We start from the raw sequence: 19,942 nt of genomic DNA, 5'->3' as shown, positions 1-19,942 counted from the left end.
CAATTTGGAAAAAAACGGCGTCGCAATGATTCCTGTTCTAGTTCAAATTTCGAAAAGCTGAAAATTTTCTGGTTCTCCAACACTGGTTGTTAAACACGAACTACACAATTACAATCAAACTATATTGACGTGGTTTATCTGTCATGGCCAGTAATGAGGTATCGCTTAATAAGTTGCATTTTTTTTTTCAGATCGACAGCGAAACTTTGAATGGTATGGCGAGACAAAGTGACTATGAAAACTACAAGAATGGCTACTCGCCCGATCACAATATGAGGTGACTAGCTTACAACATGCTTTCTCTATTGTTGTTACACTCTTTTTTTGTTGTGAACTAAAAGACATCGAGGCAAAATATGTACTAAATCGATTTCTCTTCGTTCTTCCAGGAATTATGCAAATTCCAAAAGCCTGCAGCCCGGTGGTTACTCCGATAGACATTATGTGAGTACTTTTCTCATCGTATTGCATGAGAGTTATAACATTAAGATCTTGGCAACTGTCATACATTATTTAACTTCCATTTATGAAGTCATAATTTTATTTATTACTTTAAATGAATATATTATTACTTGGTAAGGGGGTGTTAAAGGGGCACTGCACTCTGAAAATGATGTGGTCTCAAATTGAAGGGCAAAACGAAACAAAATTTTTGGCCGCATCCGTTTTCTTCAAAACGCCACCGTAATGGAGCTGCAATTTATTGAAATTTCCACAAGAACTACACGCTCCAGCAGTCACGCAGAAATCGAACTTTATATAGTTGTCAGCTGATATTATAAAGGAAATATGACGTACACGATAGAAATAGAATACACTAGGCCTGATTTTGACATGAATCTCCTGACTGAACATCTTCCGTTGAACGCGGTATCTAAACCACCTTGGCGTGTACGACATATTTCCTTCATAACATCGGCTGACAACCATATAAAGTTGGATCTCTGCGTGACTGCTGGAGCGTGAAGTTATTGTGGGAATTTCAATAAATTGCAGGTAGCCTACATTACGGTGGCGTTCTGAAGAAAGCGGCTGCGGCCAAAATTTTTTTTCGTTTCGCCCTTCAATTTGAGACCACATCATTTTTAGAGTGCAGTCCCCCTTTAAATTAGGTATAAAAGCTACCAAGAGCTTAGTTTTATCAATACAGTCTGCCTATTTGTTCAACAAAGTATTCCGCTATTAGAGTTATAGGAATAATAATCCACTGTGAACTCTGGGACATATATAGCAAAACGTCAAGGCATATCAAGTAAATTTACTCAGACTGGAATGTGAAGTTCGAATTGTCTCAGTATTGGCACCCCAGGTAGCGTCAAGGTCACAATTCAAATTTTTCCGCTAGCGTGTGACAGGATGAGGAGTGGGTAGCCGCTTGACCCATTCCTTCAAAAATGTGTTGACCGTTTACTGAAAACTCAATTTCTCTTTTTGGAGTTTTGTGAATCTTCCGTGTGGTTTCATTTTTGCGTTCTGAATTGCAGCATTTGCTGAACTTTGCACCCAGGGGTGGCCAAAGTAGTCACCATTGCTAGTTGCTACTCACGTAAAGGCAGAAGTAATGCCGTAAATTTCTACTCGAGCACAAGTAGAAGTAGTTATTTTCATACATGTAAAATTGTATGTGATCTTGGCCTAGTTTTTGCCCACAGAAAACTAAACACTGTTGAAAACTGAAAACTGTTTAGAAATGACGTTTGTTATTTCTGGACTTGTTCACGGAGCTGGTCAAGGTAGTAAACATTGGTAGTCATGTAGAAGTGAAGTCGTAAATGTGTACGGTACTTCGGTACAAGCTAAAGTAGCAATATCCAAGCAAGTAAACTTGTAAACTATTTAGTAGAAGTAGTAGTTTATAACAACTTGAGTGAGTAGATCAAGCAGGCAAAACCTACTTCAGGGCTACTCAGAAGTAGAAGTAATTCATTACTGATCGCCCCTGTGTCACCCTTGCAACACATGTTGGCTTTTTTTCCACTGCAATCAACTCAATCCGTTTTAGACGCACCTCCAACCGCACCCTTCACAGATGACCAGCCTGCAGCAATTTCTACCGCCGAGGCACTCGCTCTACCCGCAGACGCCGCTGGACCCGGCGTTCCACACCATGTTCAACCTGATCAACGCCCAGCACTATGATTTCAACCAGTACAACCAAGCGCGGCACGCCATACCGGGGTACTCGGGATTGGGACAGGCTACCTCACGAATGACCCCGTACGAACTCGTGAATCCCGACGATTTGGGGTTTTACAACAAGAGATACCAGCAGGTGTATTCGCCAAACCCGATGCAGGACGCCCACCTGATGTCGCGGTATCAGAGAAGCGATGAGGCTTACCGGGGCAGTTACCCCCGCACTAATTCAGTCCCGAACAAAACTTACCCCGTGAACATAGGTGAAATTTCGCGGGGCGTGGTCTCAAACGGAGTAAAGCACGCCCCCAGCCCCATAATCGACTTGACCAGTGCCGCCTCTCCAGATAACCCCAGGGCCGGACAAATTGAGAATTCTCAAGTGAGGGGTAACTCTCACCCCAACCATTCTCGAAGTAATTTTAAGGATAATGGAACCCGACCGCCGTCAGGGTCATTAACTGGGCCTGCTACAAACAAGAGGAGAAATTCGAAATCATCGCACCATTACCCACACCAATCTGGGTCACCGTATGCAAATTTACCTCCTTACCAAGCCCCACTTGGAGTACCATATTCGAATCACTTTGAAAGCATCAATGTCAATGATACCCATGTTTCCGCAAAAAATACAGAACGGGGTAAATCTGGGGTTCAGCATTATTATGGTAGCCCCGCCAAACGTGGCACCCCGCCTAGACCGTTTGTCCCGAGTGCTAAAACTGGGTCCCCGTCGTCACAGTTTTTTACAAACGTGGTCCAACATGACCGGTCTGAAATTACGTTTAACTATCCGGAGGCGTCTGGGGGTAAGTACGAAGGCGGGGCAGAGTTAGCCAAGCGGTCCGCCCCAATCGAGGGATATGCGCGTCCGCCTGCCGAACGGAATCAGGGGTGGGCTAAAAGTGACCAATCCAAACTGTCAGCTTTTGAGAATCATGTAATGGACATGGCCCGTGATGGGAAGCCGTGCCCTGGCTTTGTGGGCGTTGATAACGCTCGAAAATCTTTGCCACCCGAGCAAAGGAAACCTATGTGCGTCCCCCCAGGACCGATACTGGAAACTTACAACCCATCGGGAGTTGGCACTGTAAAGATTGACGATGCGTCGAGAAATTCAGTAATACGAAACCCAGAAGGGTTACCTAGTGATCCTGGTGTTCAACTCTGTGACCTGGACAACGGACTGCCGAAGGTGGATGATTTATCGTCTCCTGTGGTTGACTCTGGTAGGGCTGTGGTTGATTCGCGCCACCTTGACGCTCGGCAGGTCGAGTTGGGTCAGTGTGAGCAAAATCGGACTGGTATGGAAGTTACTGGGGGTGATTACGAGGTGAAGAATCACAGGCCAAAATCGCCTGTTTCAAAAGGTAAGTTTTTCTTTGCAGTGGAGATATTGATTTGAAAGCACGCCATCATGGTCGCTCGTGATAGTTGGTACCCGGTTGGGAATCAATAAGGCCGGTGGAATTGGTTTACAATCGACCGGTTCTAACTCCATCTTCCACCCCGCACATTCTCAATATACTGAATCTTACGTTTAGTTTGTGCCAGCAAAAGGAGTTCGCGTATTATCTAAAAATATTGCATCATGACCTTAAGCCATTTGTTGTGCTAGCTTTTCATGCCGGTGATGTCATATTTGGTGATAAGATTGTTGATACACAACGTTCTTTTCACGTCTCTACTAGTTGCTTGCCCTTAAAATTACCCCTGACGAGTGTTAGTCGAAAATATTTGGGTTTATTTCAATATGAATACACTATTTGATTGTATATTGAGTTTATTTACCTCCACGAATGTCTTTGTTTCATTATTCAAAAAAAAGACAGGCCCTGTTAATTCTGGCACGGCGGATTTAAAGAAAGGTTTATGTGACATTGCGTCCGTCTCAACTGCGGGAAGGGCAAAATTTTCGTTCCCAAATACAACCTATGGCTCTAATCTGATGTCACAATGCTCAAACTCTGTAAAGCTACACTCCCGGCAATGCTGATCATTGAGATTTGGATGTCGTCGAAGATAGCCTAAATCCACTTTACAATATACCAGTTAGCCTAAATCCACTTTACAATATACCAGTTAAGAGTGGCACGATGCAGTCGAATGGCGATTGAAAACACGCTGTGACACTGATATTGTATCCGACGTCTCTACAGCGGAAGGCGCCCGCGCGAAAAGAAGATACGTGAAACGCAGCAAAATTTGGAATACCAAAGGGAAGGGAAAGTCAAAAATGAGTAGCGCGTGCCAGGAGGAGAACGTGTTTTCGCAGGTTCCGAATGACGTCACCCAAACGCCAGAGTCTAAAACAGGTAAGAATTGTGAAAGCAGTGACCGTCAAACTTTTTATACATGAATCGTTTACGCCCCTGCCTCGGTATTGGATTTTTAACATGGTGATAACCTTTGTTACCTCAATATTTCTAATGCCAAGCTCACTAAGTGACGAATTCACTGGCAACTGTCCTAACACTCTGCTTTCCACCTGCCCTGTCCAGATTTTTTTGCCTTGTAACAATTACATGTAATCTCCGTTTAGACATGCTGCCCGAAAGCAAGGCCCCTGCCGCTGTGTCCGGGAAGACGACCAGACCTCAAAGGAAATCGACTGGTCTTGGTAATTCTATTTCTGTTTTGTTACGTGCCCTTACCGAACCAACGTTTTGCCGTTCAGATATGGAGGAATATTTGTACGGTTACGTGTTTACGGACGAGGAAACTGAAAACGACGACTCCAGCGACGAAGATTACAACTGCCCGTCGAACGTTAATAACAGAGTGAGAATCACGAGACGTAAGTGACCGGTGAATGCGCGTTCGCAGCAGAGTAGGAGTGATTACTAGAGCCTGATCGATGACGGCTATGTCAAAATGTGTCGTTTTTTTTTTTCGGCCAGAACTTCTAGTCCCTCAGGGGCTCTCTTTTTCTGATACTCTGACAATTTTCTTTCGCAACGATTTTAGAATTTATAAGTCAAGCAAGATAAATGGTAAGTTTACTAAATGCAGCCTTTAGGGATTGAACCACCGTGGATATTTAGGCTGTGATGTAATAAAAGAGCTTTTACATTGCTGTGTATTGTTACTTGCTTCAACTACAGCAACTGTAATGAATTTCTGTCATCCCTGCAGCAGCAGTGATGAGAGTTTTTCGTAAACTACTGTAGATTAGTTCTACCAGAACTAGTGTCATTTGCTTATTACGACAGGCTATTTCAATCTTCAGTGTTTTGCTTGTGTGGTCTCAATTTTATGCTCATCGACGTTCTGAAATTTGCAATGGGAATTACAAATGAACACATGTCTAGATTTTTGGGTCAATATGATCTAAAATGTACAAATGCGAGCACCTAGAATAGACGCAGATCAACAGTCGTTTTTACATCGCAGAAGTCCCGAAACCGCTACGCAGAACGCGCCACTCCACACGTTCGCAAGACGACCCCAACTCCGAATGCGACGAGCGATTCGAATCGGGCGTGCCCCAACCCCGACGCAGGAGGCGCAGGAAAAAGATCGCCACGGAAACCAACGACGCGAAATCGCAAGCGTTACCCGAAAATTTTGCGCCGGAAACTACAAAATCAGACGATCGAGGCGATGCGCCTCACGCGAACCACACCAATTTTGAATTGAGTGAGATGGAAAATAAACAGGCGGAATCGTTAGGTGGACGTGAATCTACGGCAGGGCAGGATGGTGGAATTCAAACACGCGCCGAAATCGACGCCTTCCCTGCCCGGGACGCTGTCAAGTCTCTGTCCGAAAGCATAACGAGACAGACAGTAGTGGACACCGTCCAGCAAGTCGACTCTAACGTTTCCGCGACGACTGGGAATCTGGGTCTGCCGCGGAAAAAGCGGAAATACAACAGAAAACTGGACGAGTACGGTAACCCGGTGAAACGGGTGAGAAAATCGAAAACGGAGGAGGGCGAGGTGAAAAAGAGAAGGAAATACGTTAAAAAGTCTGAGAAATGGTTTAAAAGTAAGACCGAGGAGGTGCGAGATTTGGGGGCGCCGCCTGTCGATGGTTTGCAGTCGGGAGCGCAGCAGGTTACACCCGGTGATATTGCGGATACTGGTGAGTTTTTCAGAAATTATAAGCCAGATTATATTGTAGCAAAGGTGGTTGGTAGATAACCTTACCATCTCTCGCTACAGATCCTAGTCATCCTCTTGTATGCTTAATAAAGAAAGGGGAACACTGAACATAGATGTATGTTTATGACTATCTTAATACAACCAAATACTTTATCGGACTAATCGTTAGGGCTAACGTCATGCACTGCTTATTCAGGCGGTTATGTTTTTCTACTTGAGTAGAAGTAGCCATTTTCTAGTACAATTTCTAGTACAAGTTAAAAATCACAGATCTTCGATGTACGGCCCATATTAAACCAGTGATTCCCATGAAACCAAGAATACTTTCCATAAACACCACGCCACAATTTATTGTGTCTCGTGTTGGCGGTAGGCACATTAGGGTTGGGGCCTGGGTTGTAATGACTCGAGTCATTGCGCATGACTCGAACCAATTCACATGACTCGTAATTCATTGTAATTTTCGAAGAATAGTAAAGTAACGACACCATTGGGATTTCGTGTAGTCGTGCTGGTACTTGCCTTGTGACTTGGTTGCGACCCTGGTTGGGGTTATCTAATACCCTAATATCTGACGTCCCCCAGCCCTAATATCCCTAACTCCAACCCTAATGTGCCTACCCCCAACACAAAACACAATATATTCTGATATTTATCGAAGAAACGCTAAAATCGTAGCCAGAGCAGGTACGTAAAACGTACTCGAGCGCTCAGAGAAAGTAGAAGCGCTCCGTTACCGACCGTCTTTGGCACCCTCCCCCCCCCCCCCCCCGTCGTTGCATCAAAATGAACGAACTTCAATTAATACTTTGAACTGTATCTGTTCAGAAAAACCCAATGACGGAGTGGGTCTCGTCGCCTTCAAAAAACCCGACGACCTGTCAATAACGAGTGAAAATGAGTCTTTGAGGCAGTTCGAGCATGACACAAGCGTAATCCCAAGTGACGCATTCGCAGAGCAAATGGAAATCGATCGCGTTTCGGGAAAAGAAAATATTTCCCAATGCGACAACATCAACCTCAAATCAGACACTTCTGCACTGTCCCAGCCGACAGCTGAACCAAACCGCGACAAAACCAATCACGAGGCCCCGGTCAAATTCCGAAAAAAGCCAGGCCGCAAGCCCGGGTGGCGGAAACACCAGGCCCAGGACGACAGGGACGCTATGGCGGACCACGTGGCGAAGGCGGCGGCAAAATTGAGACGGAAATACAGGAGTGCCGGGGACGGGCTGAAAAGGTTTGGGAGGAGGAAGAGGGGGCGTCGCGGGCTCAGGATGAAGGCCCCGGCCCCGGTCGATGGGAGCAATTTGGTTTTACCGGCGCCTATCACTTCCACCCCTACCAGTACGAGATTAGATAAAGACAGGTGAGTCTGTCGTAATTGTGGTTGACTGCTGTGAAGTTTTGGATTGAATTGATTTTTTGAAAATATCGATCCAAAATGGGTTGAACGTCTTTTTTGGTAATAATCTGAAGTGTCTTCACCGAAAATTTGAATTAGAATGTGAATGTGGCCTGAAATTTTTTTTTGCCAAAACGAGAATTGATCGTCATTTATTGAAAATTGTGTCGGGATTCCGCAAAATTTAAATTTGCATATGAATCTGAACGAAATTTTGGCGAATCATTTATCATATATTGATACGAAACGAGTTTAGCGTAATACTCTGAAAATTACGAGAGAATGCGTTGGAATTCCGGAAATTTAGATTTGCATATGAATCTGTAAAAAATTTTGGCAAATCCGTTTCTCGTATAATGATCCGAAACGAGTTTAACGTATTGCTTTGAAAATTACGAGAGAACGCATTGCAATTCCGAAAATTCAAATTTGGATATGAATTCGAAAAATAATTTGGCAAATCATTTATCATGTATTGATTCAGAATGAGTGTAACGTAATTTTTGTTGAAAAGGTAATTTACAGTCCGCATCGGTGATCCAAAAGTTTGAATATGAATCTTATGAATTTTTCAAAGAGCTCAGATTCGAGCCGTGTCCAGATATTGAGTTTGTTCGACGACAGCCGATAATATATTTCGATTCAAGTCAAAATTTACCCACAGCCCGCCTGTACTGTATTTGATTTGGCAGCTTGTGATTTTCAAAATTTTGGGTTTTCTTCTAGCGACAGCCATCAAAAGTTGAAGCGAAAGTATGACAATTCAAGAAGACTCGAAAAGAAGCAAAAACGACTGAAACAACTCGGGGTTTTGCCGGTTGGTAGATTTGTATTTTGACGCCCGAGCACTTTTTGTGACCGGACTAGTTTTCAATAATACTTCAACTTCAACTTGCATTTGCAGGAGAGTCACTCCAACACAGTAACGCCTACGCGGTGCGTCAGCGCAAGAACTCGCAATGTGAGTATATACCTCGTCCGCGACGAGATAGCGAAACGGTAGAATTGGTATATATCTCTTTACTAAGTTCAATTGTTGATAAGTATTCAGGGGTTAACAAATCAAACGCCCCACTGTGTATTTGCCAATTGCCAAGTCTTCAATCAAGAGATATGCCGCATGTGTCATTTCCTGCTGGTCTTTTGTGTTATCATTTTTTTTGTACTAACGAACTATTTAATAATTCAAAGGCAGAGTTTGCGACTTTATTGATGTTATTATTTTTAAATTCTTTCTTTATACGCACACTGGAATCACACACTGTAGTTTGCGTTCACGTATTCCCGTCTGTCTCCGCCCAGATTCACGAAATCAGCCTGGAGCTGCAAAACCAGGAGTACGAATTCAATCCGAAAGACGTGTCGTGGCAGAGCAAACCTTCCGACGGCGCCAACGAGTCCACGCAAGAAGACGGGCATTTGTCGGAGCAGCCCGACGCGAAATCATGTGCCGACGATCTGTTTACAAAGCCTCAAACTCCAATTTCGTCAATGGCTCAGTCGCCGTTCCCTCCAAGTATGTTACTCCGAGTTTATGCATATCAGCAAACAGCAATATAGTGTGATAGTGTGGGGCCAAAAATATTCGGGTTTCAGTATGAATATATGTTATATTATTCAACAATATATATGGTCAATCGGTCATCTTCACTTTCCAATTTAATCTGAGTGCGTTTGAGTCGTCGCAAAATTGCAATTTTGAGTAATTTTACATTTCCTAAACAAAGTAGTAGTGGTGTTTTGTCAATATGGCAATGTTTTGAGTCATTGCCCCCTTATCGAGCTTGACATGCCTTAACAACCTCCTAAAAGCCAGAGGTCGTTAGCAACGAATTAAGTGTACTTTTACAGATAAAGGATGTCTGCTTTTCCCGAGTGCTCGAATGGATTTATGTACTTGGCGTACTTGACCAGCTTTGTTAGTGTCCAGAAATGCAGATTTTTGCATATCGGTACTTGATTTGGTCCGGTGAAAAGTCGTTTTTTGGAGGTGCTCCAATTGCTTTTGTGAGAAAACGAATTTGCAGAGTGGGTTTGGGCCCATGTAGACCGTATAGTTCAAATCTTGTGCTGTCTGAAGGCTTCCCAATGGAAATTGTAACAAAACTAGGAGCAACTAGGAGCGTATAAATTCAGTACTCGAGAATCAATGTGCTCAGCAGTCATTAGTGCGTTTATTAATCACAGTACTCGATTTCAGATATGAAAAAGTTGTCGTGCAATAGCGCAATCGGCGAGACATCCCTACACAAAGCAGCACGTCTCGGCTACGTGGTGAGTGTTCACTTCTGGCAAACCAGCTTTAAATACTTGCATGAAATACGAATTTTTTTTTCAGGAAAACGTTCAGTGGTACTTGGAGACCGGGGCCAGCGTCAACCAGTGCGACAATGCGGGATACACGGCTCTACACAAGGCGTGCGTGCATAATAATTTAGAAGCGGCGACGCTGCTGTTGGAATACGGTGCTGATGTCAATAAACACGCGGCCGACGGGACAAGGTAATTGTGATAAACGTCGCGAAGGCATGCGAGTCTAGAGGTGAATCATTGGTCTGAAGTAGAAGTAGCGATTTTCAAGAATAAGTCAAGTAAACAAGTATTCTTGGCCTAGTTTTCCTTAAAAAATGAAGTGGTAGTAAAAAAAATGTGATTGTCAGCCGAAAATACTCGGTATATTTTGGTATGAAGATATTATACAATTGTATATTGAAGTCCTGCAACCCCAATAGGATCTTCAGAATCTGGTTGAGTAAGTTAAAAAAGTGGAGGTGAAAGGCAGAAAGTACTCCACCTATAGGTTTACCACTGTTCCATGGGGAGAATCGTCCACTAGCGCCAGGCAATGGTAAAAGCAGTCTCTGCATTATGTCTGTGCATCATTGTTATCGCAAAAACAAACACTCTTTCACTCGTGAAATTCAAACCGAGATTTTTTGCGTTACAGGCCGTTTCACGACGCCGTGGAGTACGACCATCTGGAAATGGCGAGGCTGGTTCTCGCCTGCGGCGCCGACCCGATGCTCAGCAAGTTTTCAGGCAGAGCCGTCATGAACATGATACGTAGCGAGAAGATGGGAAACTTCATGCGAGGTAAGCGTTATGAATTTACGTACGAAATAAGCCCGGCGAAGACACGCTGTGTTAACATCATGACGGAAACTTTGTTTTTGCGATTATACAAACTTGGCAGCGAATAATCAGTCGGATGTAGATCTTGAAATGGCTCTCCAGTTTTAGAGATGAAATGAGTGAAAAAGTTGATTTTTCTCGAAATCAGCGAAGTAGAGTGGCGTTATGGATCGTTTCCCATCAACTAAAATCATTTTCCCGCAGTTCCGACATTTTGAAGTTTTTTGAGACTTAAATGACTCAAAGGCAAGACTACCGAATAGAATTGATGACAGGCCACATTTGACAGGGATTTTAGGATTTAGAAAAATTGGGTTCTGAACCTGTAAAATCCTGGATACCCCACTGATCATAACCTACGACTCACGAACTGAAAACAAACAAGTGGCATGAATCTGAAAGTACATGGTTTTAATTTGAATGAAATAATCTGGGGTCCTATCTCTTGTCGGTGATGCCTGAATATGATTAGTATGTCGCAATCGACTTCTTTTCTTTCCAGCCTACCTACAGGAGCTTAAAGAACCTATTCCGTCAGACGAGGATAGGGTCGAATGGAAATTTCCGTGCTCCGAAATCTTCGGTAAGATTAAACCAGTAGGTTTTCTATATGACTTATTTCCACTGTGACGTGTGTCCGTCTCCTTTTCAGATCGCCGCAAAAGTCACCACTACAGCACCTTGGATTTTGCGCCAGAAAGCGAAGATCTAACGATCGAATTCGAACTCCACGACAAACTACCTTTCACGACGTATCTGCTACGGCCGGACGATGAGCATCGGTGAGTCGAAATGAGTGTGCTGTGTGAATTCTAATGTTAATGGGACTGATGTATAAAGTTTTTTTTTAAATATGGAATTCCTGCAAAATTGGTGTCATGTATTAAGCCGAAATTTTGATGATCTCTGCAACCTAAAAACAGTGCGCCATATTTATCAGTGTTGCTGGGATGATGTACGTTGTTGAATTTCTCGTCGCTATCGAACCATAGACTCTACGGACTTGCATTGTTGCCCTTACGTCTAAATATACGTGTCGGGGATGCGCAAGAATTACTGGAAATGACGAACAAAATCACTCGCATTATAATCTTCACACAAGCATAGACGAGACAGCAACAAAAATATTTATCAGTATTGTACTCAGTACCGTGTTTTCAACAGGTGGACCAATTACTGCTTATTGGACGACTATCTGAACAGTACCAAGTGCAGGCAAAATCGACACGATACAAAAATCCGAATTATCACCATGCCGACCGACAAATTTCTGGAGCAAGTTCGTGCAGATAAGGTAAATGCCAGTGTGACTTGTTTGCATGGTCGCATATCGCGGTATGTCTTGTATAATAACTGGAAACGTGGCAGATACAGTTGCATTTGAACATTTGATTCTGTATTTCAGTTGAATTTGCGTGTCACTTTGTACGAATTTGAGATGGAACTGAATAATGTAGACTATTTACTATGATATGGAGTTTGGATCTGGATATATCGACTCATCTCTGTCTAATGCTGGCTTGTAACCAAGTCACGAGGTCACAACTCGCCTCCTTCTTATAGTTTTGACTGGAGTCATTTTAAATTCACCACCGAGTCAAGTTAGCTGGTAGAGGGCCGAGTCCGAGTCATAGTGTTTTGACTCGGGTTCGAGTCCAAGTCATTATTTTCACTGCTCAGTATCGAAAGTGTCAGACAACTAGATGGGATTATTCCTTTCAGCTAAAAATGACATTTATAGAATCGAATTTCATTCACGATTTCTATATCGTGAGAGAACAGCGCGAAGGGAAGTAGTAAATGAAGGTCTTGAAAGATTTGGTCAAGGGGCGGCATACTTTTTTACTAATGAAATTGCCATGCGCAGGTGCTATTTTGCCCAATCATTATGACAATTTCACTCAAAGGTGATGATGCAAAAAGACTCAAAACTACTTTGTACTTGTAAAAATGCCTTTACTTTCTACTTGTAAAAATCCAAGGCATAAACTGTAAAAAGTCTAATAAGCGAAGTACTTTCAAAATTATAACCACTCGAATTAGCAGAATAGGTATCAAGAATAGGAGTAGGACGTTATATATTTCTGTCCTTATTATTTTTGTGACCTATACACCGACTCGTGCTACACATATGCATACCATGAGCAGAACTGGTGGACAAAACCTATTCCCGTGCGCCAAAAAATGTTGACTGCCCACCTTTTTTAAAACTGACGCAGAGTAGCATTCAACCTTTCCACTGTCTATGAAAGAGGCAGACTTATAAGCAACAAAAACATTTTAGGTTCAGCGTACATTGTATGAAGAATCAAAGTGCAAGCCAGACACATCAGGAGCCGTCGTCGAAATCGTGGCTATCGACCAAGACTTGATGGCGTCAATGGGATGCGAAACTGTCAGAATACCACTGTTTGGTGATCCCTACGGTGCGGGGCAGGAGGCGCACACTAAATCAACGTCGAGCGCGGTTGATCACAAATCAGCCGACGAAGTACCGATCGAAAACACAACCACTGCTGACGACACACAACACCATATCGCATCAGTTGACACGAAAGAGCCGGAGGTGTCGTAATAGCTGCGATTTGGTTTCAGCTATCTGAATTCTGTACGCCCGCTTTCTGTTTGTGCATTTCGGGATTATTCGCTTTTCATCGAGCGTGATACATGGTCGGGGCTTTGCTTCGACTATTTTGAGTCTGATTTGTGGCGAAACGGGATACCGGCGTACGCCTAGGTGTCGGTGATATGCTACGCGCTACCGTGACGTTTTGAACCAGTTCTTTCACTGGAGGGAGTCTTCGAATCATGATGCCGTCGTTGTATTTTTCACTCGCTACGTTGCAATTGCGTTACTTTTCCTTTTAATCCATCCTACGGATTGACTATCGTTTCTACAAAATACCTTTTTGTTTCTGATTTTTATGATCCTTTTCGAATAAACGACCGTGTTGTTCATCGGATAACAATATATTTTCAAAGAGGGGTTAGGAATGAAGCTTCAAAATACTGGCGTAAATCGTGTGCAAAATCTGTATTAATTCCAAGCGCAGTCAGTAGAAGAACACTCCGTACGCAGCAGCTACACAAAACAGGGTTTTCTGCAAAAATAAATTCAAGTTCATAGACGATCATCACTATCATTCTAGCTTGGTCAGGTTATCAGCAATTCCTGACTGCTTTGACACCTCAAATATGTTGGATGAATCAGTCATTTTATTGAAATATTCGTCAGATCAAAAAACTCGAAGATTGCGATAAAATGAAAAGATACTTTTGCCAATATTAACATGATGGATATTCAATTGCGGCGTGCTGCAGTGCCAGAATAGCTGTACATTATTAGCCAGAAATTGCCCTCAGTACTTTGATTGAATTGCTGGCAGCAGATGGCCCAAACTGAAGCGTTTTTTGCGAAAGGTGCTTATTCAATCACTAAAAGTCAACGATAATTTTGAGTTCAATTGATAAAGCGTGAGTTTTAGCAATTTACAAGCTATTTTGTGGTCTACCGGGCTCAGCCTACAAAAAGTTGAAATATGGTAGGCCTACTCACATTCATGTATACATCTTGCGTATAGTTGTCGGTATCAAAGTCCCAGAAACATCTACATCCCATACGGACACCTTGTCCTCTTTGTTCGCCGATGATAACTTGAACCACAAATTTGTATCTGTCGTATCCCATGCCTGACGAAAAATTCCAAACATTAAGATATAATAGAGAAAATTGATAAAACAGCGGTGGAATCAGGGTTTTCCAAAAAAACCGAACCACCATAATGTAGGACTAATCAATCGCTTATTAGCAAATCCAACTAGTTTGAAATACTACTACTGGAATTTCGATAAAATGGGAAAATAGCAAGTGGTTTGTTGAAATCTATGAACCAAACACTGGCCTTGTCCACTGTCCAGTAGATAATGATGAATATGGAAGAACATGTAGGCCTATTTAGTCGTAAAAGAAGAAATCTCTGAACAGCTTCTTGGAGGTACAGAACTTCAATAATCAATATACACTTTAATAATATTCATATTGAAATAAACCCGAACATTTTCGGCTGACACAATTTGTGCCGGTGAGGCGGTGACGTCATATTTGGAGATACGATGTTCTTTCTCATTCTCTGCTTGTTGCTGACGATTACCCCCGACGAGTGTCAGCCGGAATCATAGGGTTTATTTCAATATGAATATGTTATTCAAATATCTGAATGTGATCATGATCAATATTTATCAACATAGATGATTTCTTATAAATCATATGTAGGAATTGGGCAGGTTAGTTAGTTAGTTTGTTACTTAATTGTTGCCCATTCACGTTGTGCGCACATCATTTAGGATCACACTTTAATGTATTGTGGTGAAATTAAAGAATAGAATACATGATCAATAAGCTTCAACAAGTAGTTTAGAGTCCTTCATATCCGATATACCTAATTTTATGTTTTGAAACTACGAAAAGTTATCAACAAATCAACTGCAAACAATATAATACCTTTCAATCGCTTTTTAGTTTTGTTGCCTATATTCTGCGTCCATTCAGCGATTTGTTCTTCATCGTAATCTTTTCCGTCTAGTTCCTCTTTTAAAACCTCATGAAGCACTTGCTTCACATCGGCAGGTTTGAACCTAATTAGTTGAAAAATAAAAATATGTATAGAATATCATTGAATCAAAGTGTCGCATTAAGGGGTTTAGTATATGTCACAATCCGTGTTTTGCGTACACATAAAATTTGCAGTACTACAAAGCTTAAACACGAAGAATATCAATCAATCATATATAGTACGGTACCAATACTGTAGTATACAAATATGATATTTACATCAATCAAGGTATAAGATTACGGTGATATCAGACGTATAAACAATTAGACATACTTGTGATGAAAATTCGGCCGAATCATGTACGTGTTTTCAGGTTGCGCGTCATTCTCCTCTATTTCTGTAGCCATAGCGAAAGTATCTTCACCGCCAAAACTACTATGCTATCACTTGTATAAGAAACAGAAAGAATTCACTGCAAGAACACATACATAACAGATGAAAATAAAAGACTCTCTCTCTCTCTCTCTCAGAACCGCGCAACGGCTTGTCGTTGTTGACGATGAAGCAGTCTCGCTTCATTGCTCGGTATGGCTCATATATAAATATTACTACTTCTTCCTACGTATCTATAGATAACTAACCTCCGTAGGTTAGTTATCTATGATGTATCTATAACACTAATATCAATCGACTATTGTGGAATAATATGCTGCAATATATTTAAGAGCATTACATATTTGGCAAATTTTTCTTATCTAAAAAAATCAAGTAATCCCGTAAATTTGGCATCTTTCAAGTCAAAGGTTAAGCTACACTGGTTCCGTGCTTGGTGCTGCAAATAGCAGGCCACTGAAGTGGTCCTGGCGGAATTTCGGCGGAATGTTTGCACTGAGGTGAAACATGGCGAATGATCACGTGAAACATTATGGTGAACGAATAGTCAATATTAACCCCTGGCGTATCAAGTGGTCGGAAATGTCGACTTCTCGGTAGGAATTTTTGACTAATCACGACTAATTTATTGGAAAACTGAATTTGAAGACAGATTTGATGCAGCGTTATTTCCTCGTTATTCGCTATTTTAATAAATCATAAAATTATCACACAAACGGTATTGGATTATTCTTCATTACAAAATGATTTTCAGAGTCTACATAGTCCTGGCTTATTCAAAATATGAGACCGATATTTGTGTACAATTGAAGAGCATATTTATATTGAAATATACCCGAATGGTAATCGTTAACAACTGGCAGAGGATTGGAAAGGACATTGTATACCAACACACGCATCACCAAATATGACGTCACCGGCCTGCAATTCCGAATGACCGGGGCTCAACTATTCTTAGATGATGCACGAACACCTTCTGTAGGGACAAATCCGATTGGCGGATGTTGATAGAAGTCGACTCCAGGATCGACAAATGAAAGTGTGAACCAGACTTGGACAACTAGATAATTATAGTTGTCTGATTTCATTAAATTAGAGCGAAATGCCAGTAATCTAATTCTAATCTAATCTGGAAAAGTTGTTGACGATTACCCCTGACCAGTGTCAGCTGAAATATTCGGGTATATTTCAATATGAATATATTATTCGATTGTACAGCTCCTTGGAGGTACAGAACATCAATGTACAATTGATTAGCATAGTCATATTGAAATGTACCCGAATATTTTCGGCCGAAACTCGTCAGGGGTGATCGTCATCAACTAGTAGAGAATTCACATGAGCATCGTATATCAACAATCGTATCACAAAATATGACGTCAACAGCATGGAATGTCGAATACTACGAGAGCGTTCAATGTACTATTTTTAGATGATACGCGAACTCGTTTTGTTGACACAGCGTTGGCTGGTGTATTTTGATAAATGAAAGAGTAAACGACCCTTTCCGAGTATGCGAAATCTGTCGTCTCGTCTCTGCCTACAAAAAGCTCGTCAATATTTTTGGTCTAAATACTTATTATTTTAGGCTTACGCGTCCATAGGAATAGTAGCTTACTTTCAATATTTTACTTAGAAGTCTGACACGTCTTCAAATATCACAATGAAACCACCCAGGAATCGGTATTGGATAGTTCTTTAGCACAAAATTACTTCCAGTCAGAGCTGGGGTGTGAAATTATTTCTCACGAGGGGTCAAATGTGATGCAGAAAATACTTTGTTGAATCAAACGTTGAATATTAGGTAATAAAGTGAGGTTATTTTAGCAAAAAATACTATATATTCAGTGTCATTATTCTTGGTCGTGGTCGCTGCATTCCGAGGTGTGTGCAGTTTGGTAAAATAAGCCTGGTTTGCTAAGTCATCCGAAATTCCTGCTCTCTCTCACCCGAGTGTCTGTATTTCACTAGCAGTTTTTCTCATAATGCCGACTCAACTTATATGCCTTAACCACGGCAACTTGCTCCCACAAACTAAAAGAATGCGTTTATACTTGAGTAGGCTACAATATTTATAATCATTGGTTTATTAGCAATTTTATCAATTCAATACTCCACAAAAAATGCGATACAATGAATAGACAGGAAGATGTCGAGGCACAAATCTCTGCAAAATGTCGGTCTTCAGCCTCCACTTCTGTTTTCATGAAATTCTCGCACGACGCGAAATATAAAGCACGCGGCGTATAATTCTGAATGTAACAATGGAAATTTAAAAAAAAACATGGTTTGAACTATAGAAAGAGTGAGTTGCGACTTTATTTGTTACGGCATACCTTTTTATATTGGCTTTAGTTTGAATCTGGAGTATATGCATGCGATGTACGTAGGCTACGTAATGTAATGTAGACTATATAGTGTTAGTCCACGCATTCACATTTTCCAATCAACTTTTCGCGGACCTTAAAATGTCCAGGTATGGTCTAATGAGTCATTGTGTATTTAAAGTATACGAAACTAAAATTTGATGGTAAATAGCCTACTTATTTCTGGCCTACGCGTTCATGCGATTATATCTTACATTCAACATGCTATTTGAAAGTCTTGCGCGATTTCAGAACAAAAGTAAACTAACAAAACTACCAATGAAATGGAATTGGATAGTTATTCAACAAAAAAGTATACTCAAAATACGAGACGAAAGCTGTGAAGTCGCGATTTCGGACTTCAAGAGCCATAAACATCACGGTTCAATAAACCTTGTATGACCTTTGTGACGTAACTGTTATATAGTTCACTGCCGTTCAGTTTCGCCCTCGTTGCCTGCTTTGTATCAGTTGCTAATATTTCGACTATCAATCTTATTCAATCGTATTTACATCGCAATTTTTATAGATCCTAAAATAATTATTATGAATAGTCTGATTCGAAATTTGTAACTGTCCTCAAGGAAACACTGTCAAGTAAGTATATATTGATTTATCCGGTACTAAACAATTTGTGTTAATTCGCTGTGTATTAATGCTTTCAGAAAACCGTTTTTCGTCTGTGTAAAATAAAATCCAACGAAGCAGGCAGAAACGCGTCATCTTGGGGTGTTGGATAGGACAGTTATATCTCTATTGTGTATACGTGGAAGTTTCCACCCCTCTTTCGCGGCTACAAGCTGCAGAAACGTACCTTATAATTCATTATTTTCGCCATTCATATGGCACCTTCAGATTCTGCAAAACTTCTTCGTATGTCCTCTTCTGAGTAATGGACAGAAACATCAAAGTAACTTCTTGCAACACAACCAACTTGAAATACTTGTCGCTGCTGTGTGTTGGTTCTAATTTCTTCATGAGCTCACTGTCCTCACGCACCACAGCCTTGTTGAAAATTATTCGCGAAAATGTGTTGTATGCGACGTATTCTGTTCCTGTGTCCAAATACCTGATCCATTTCGCATGTAAGATGCAGGTCTTGTTTTTGATATATTGGAATATGACTTTGATTTCTTCAAGGTCATTTTGTCCAACAGGTACGATCATTTTCTGCAATTCAGTGTGTTTGTTTCGGAGAAAAAGGGCATGTCGCTGACTACGGACGTCCTTTTGCGACTCGTGTAATGTAAGATGACAAACATTTACGATGTCCTGAAATATTGTGTCACCGATTGCTTTAGTTTCTTCATTGATATCCATCATTTTTAATGGCAGACTTTTCATGAAATATTCATGATTGCGAGAGTTTTGCAGAGGTAATCTTCGCTTTATTGTTTTGAGATAAATAAAGAGGTATCCATTCCTTGACATGGCATTGAAAGCTTCTTTCGAATCCACAAATTCTACAATTTTGTCGTTGCACAGTCGTACCGAGCATTTCTTCTCGATTAAATATGCGATATTGTGACCGTCTCCGTCCGATCCGATGTGTGCAACCACAGCCCTGAGCGAATATCCGATCCAACCTTGATCAGGTCCCTGAATGTGGAGGTTACGGTTGGCAAACACGGTATTTTCCAACTTTCTACCTATAGAGTCCACACGATTGAGGCGCACTGTCACTAGATTCGGAACTTCAGTGAACTTGACATTAGTATTTATCGCGAAACCACATTTTTCACATATGATTTGTGAAATCTGAAATGCTTCTGCTACCGATGCAACTCCGCAATTCACGTTGAAGATTTTTTCTTGGTGGACTGTTGTTCCATTCGTTTGGCATTCGTCGCA

At 41.5% G+C, this 19,942-nt stretch overlaps 2 protein-coding genes and 1 long non-coding RNA gene across 5 annotated transcripts in view; 1 reads left to right on the top strand and 2 right to left on the bottom strand.

The window, feature by feature from the left end:
- Positions 1 to 13,737, top strand: part of LOC145455928 (uncharacterized) — a 54,326-nt gene extending 40,589 nt beyond the window's left edge. For all 3 annotated transcript variants that reach the window (XM_080333961.1, XM_080333962.1, XM_080333963.1), the window contains exons 3-20: positions 192 to 277; positions 390 to 444; positions 2,003 to 3,506; positions 4,296 to 4,451; positions 4,679 to 4,756; positions 4,814 to 4,933; positions 5,530 to 6,222; positions 7,071 to 7,611; positions 8,374 to 8,464; positions 8,552 to 8,608; positions 8,950 to 9,163; positions 9,848 to 9,921; positions 9,986 to 10,149; positions 10,595 to 10,740; positions 11,282 to 11,362; positions 11,432 to 11,561; positions 11,944 to 12,073; positions 13,064 to 13,737. In XM_080333961.1, coding sequence (XP_080190087.1) covers positions 192 to 277; positions 390 to 444; positions 2,003 to 3,506; positions 4,296 to 4,451; positions 4,679 to 4,756; positions 4,814 to 4,933; positions 5,530 to 6,222; positions 7,071 to 7,611; positions 8,374 to 8,464; positions 8,552 to 8,608; positions 8,950 to 9,163; positions 9,848 to 9,921; positions 9,986 to 10,149; positions 10,595 to 10,740; positions 11,282 to 11,362; positions 11,432 to 11,561; positions 11,944 to 12,073; positions 13,064 to 13,354 — 4,611 coding nt within the window. In that variant the 3' untranslated portion in view covers positions 13,355 to 13,737. The remainder of the gene's footprint in view (positions 1 to 191; positions 278 to 389; positions 445 to 2,002; positions 3,507 to 4,295; positions 4,452 to 4,678; positions 4,757 to 4,813; positions 4,934 to 5,529; positions 6,223 to 7,070; positions 7,612 to 8,373; positions 8,465 to 8,551; positions 8,609 to 8,949; positions 9,164 to 9,847; positions 9,922 to 9,985; positions 10,150 to 10,594; positions 10,741 to 11,281; positions 11,363 to 11,431; positions 11,562 to 11,943; positions 12,074 to 13,063) is intronic.
- On the bottom strand, positions 10,271 to 11,288 carry LOC145455932 (uncharacterized). The gene is made up of 2 exons (XR_013920463.1): positions 11,136 to 11,288; positions 10,271 to 11,018 (listed from the first exon to the last, which is right to left on the bottom strand). It is a non-coding gene; the product is annotated as an uncharacterized LOC145455932 (long non-coding RNA).
- Positions 13,731 to 15,823, bottom strand: LOC145455930 (dynein light chain Tctex-type protein 2B-like). Its single transcript, XM_080333965.1, has 4 exons — positions 15,666 to 15,823; positions 15,281 to 15,414; positions 14,336 to 14,469; positions 13,731 to 13,880 (listed from the first exon to the last, which is right to left on the bottom strand). The coding sequence occupies exons 1-4, from the start codon at positions 15,737 to 15,739 to the stop codon at positions 13,833 to 13,835; spliced, it is 390 nt and encodes a 129-aa protein (XP_080190091.1). The 5' UTR covers positions 15,740 to 15,823; the 3' UTR covers positions 13,731 to 13,832.
- Positions 15,824 to 19,942: the final 4,119 nt, after the last annotated feature.

Source organism: Botryllus schlosseri, chromosome 14 (genome assembly GCF_051294905.1).
Source record: "Botryllus schlosseri isolate E-star chromosome 14, Bs_hap1, whole genome shotgun sequence".
In the NCBI taxonomy this organism is placed as follows: domain Eukaryota; kingdom Metazoa; phylum Chordata; class Ascidiacea; order Stolidobranchia; family Styelidae; genus Botryllus; species Botryllus schlosseri.
The sequence above is the reverse complement of the archived record's forward strand: the minus strand, read 5'-3'. Positions and strand labels throughout refer to the sequence as shown.

Bases quoted from the DNA above. Each gene is read 5' to 3' on its own strand.
- LOC145455930 (XM_080333965.1), bottom strand. From the start codon at position 15,739: ATGGCTACAGAAATAGAGGAGAATGACGCGCAACCTGAAAACACGTAC. The intron at 15,415-15,665 runs GTATGTCTAATT...TCAACTAATTAG, and splicing joins CGGCCGAATTTTCATCACAA to GTTCAAACCTGCCGATGTGA. The intron at 14,470-15,280 runs GTATTATATTGT...ATTTTTCGTCAG, and splicing joins AACTAAAAAGCGATTGAAAG to GCATGGGATACGACAGATAC.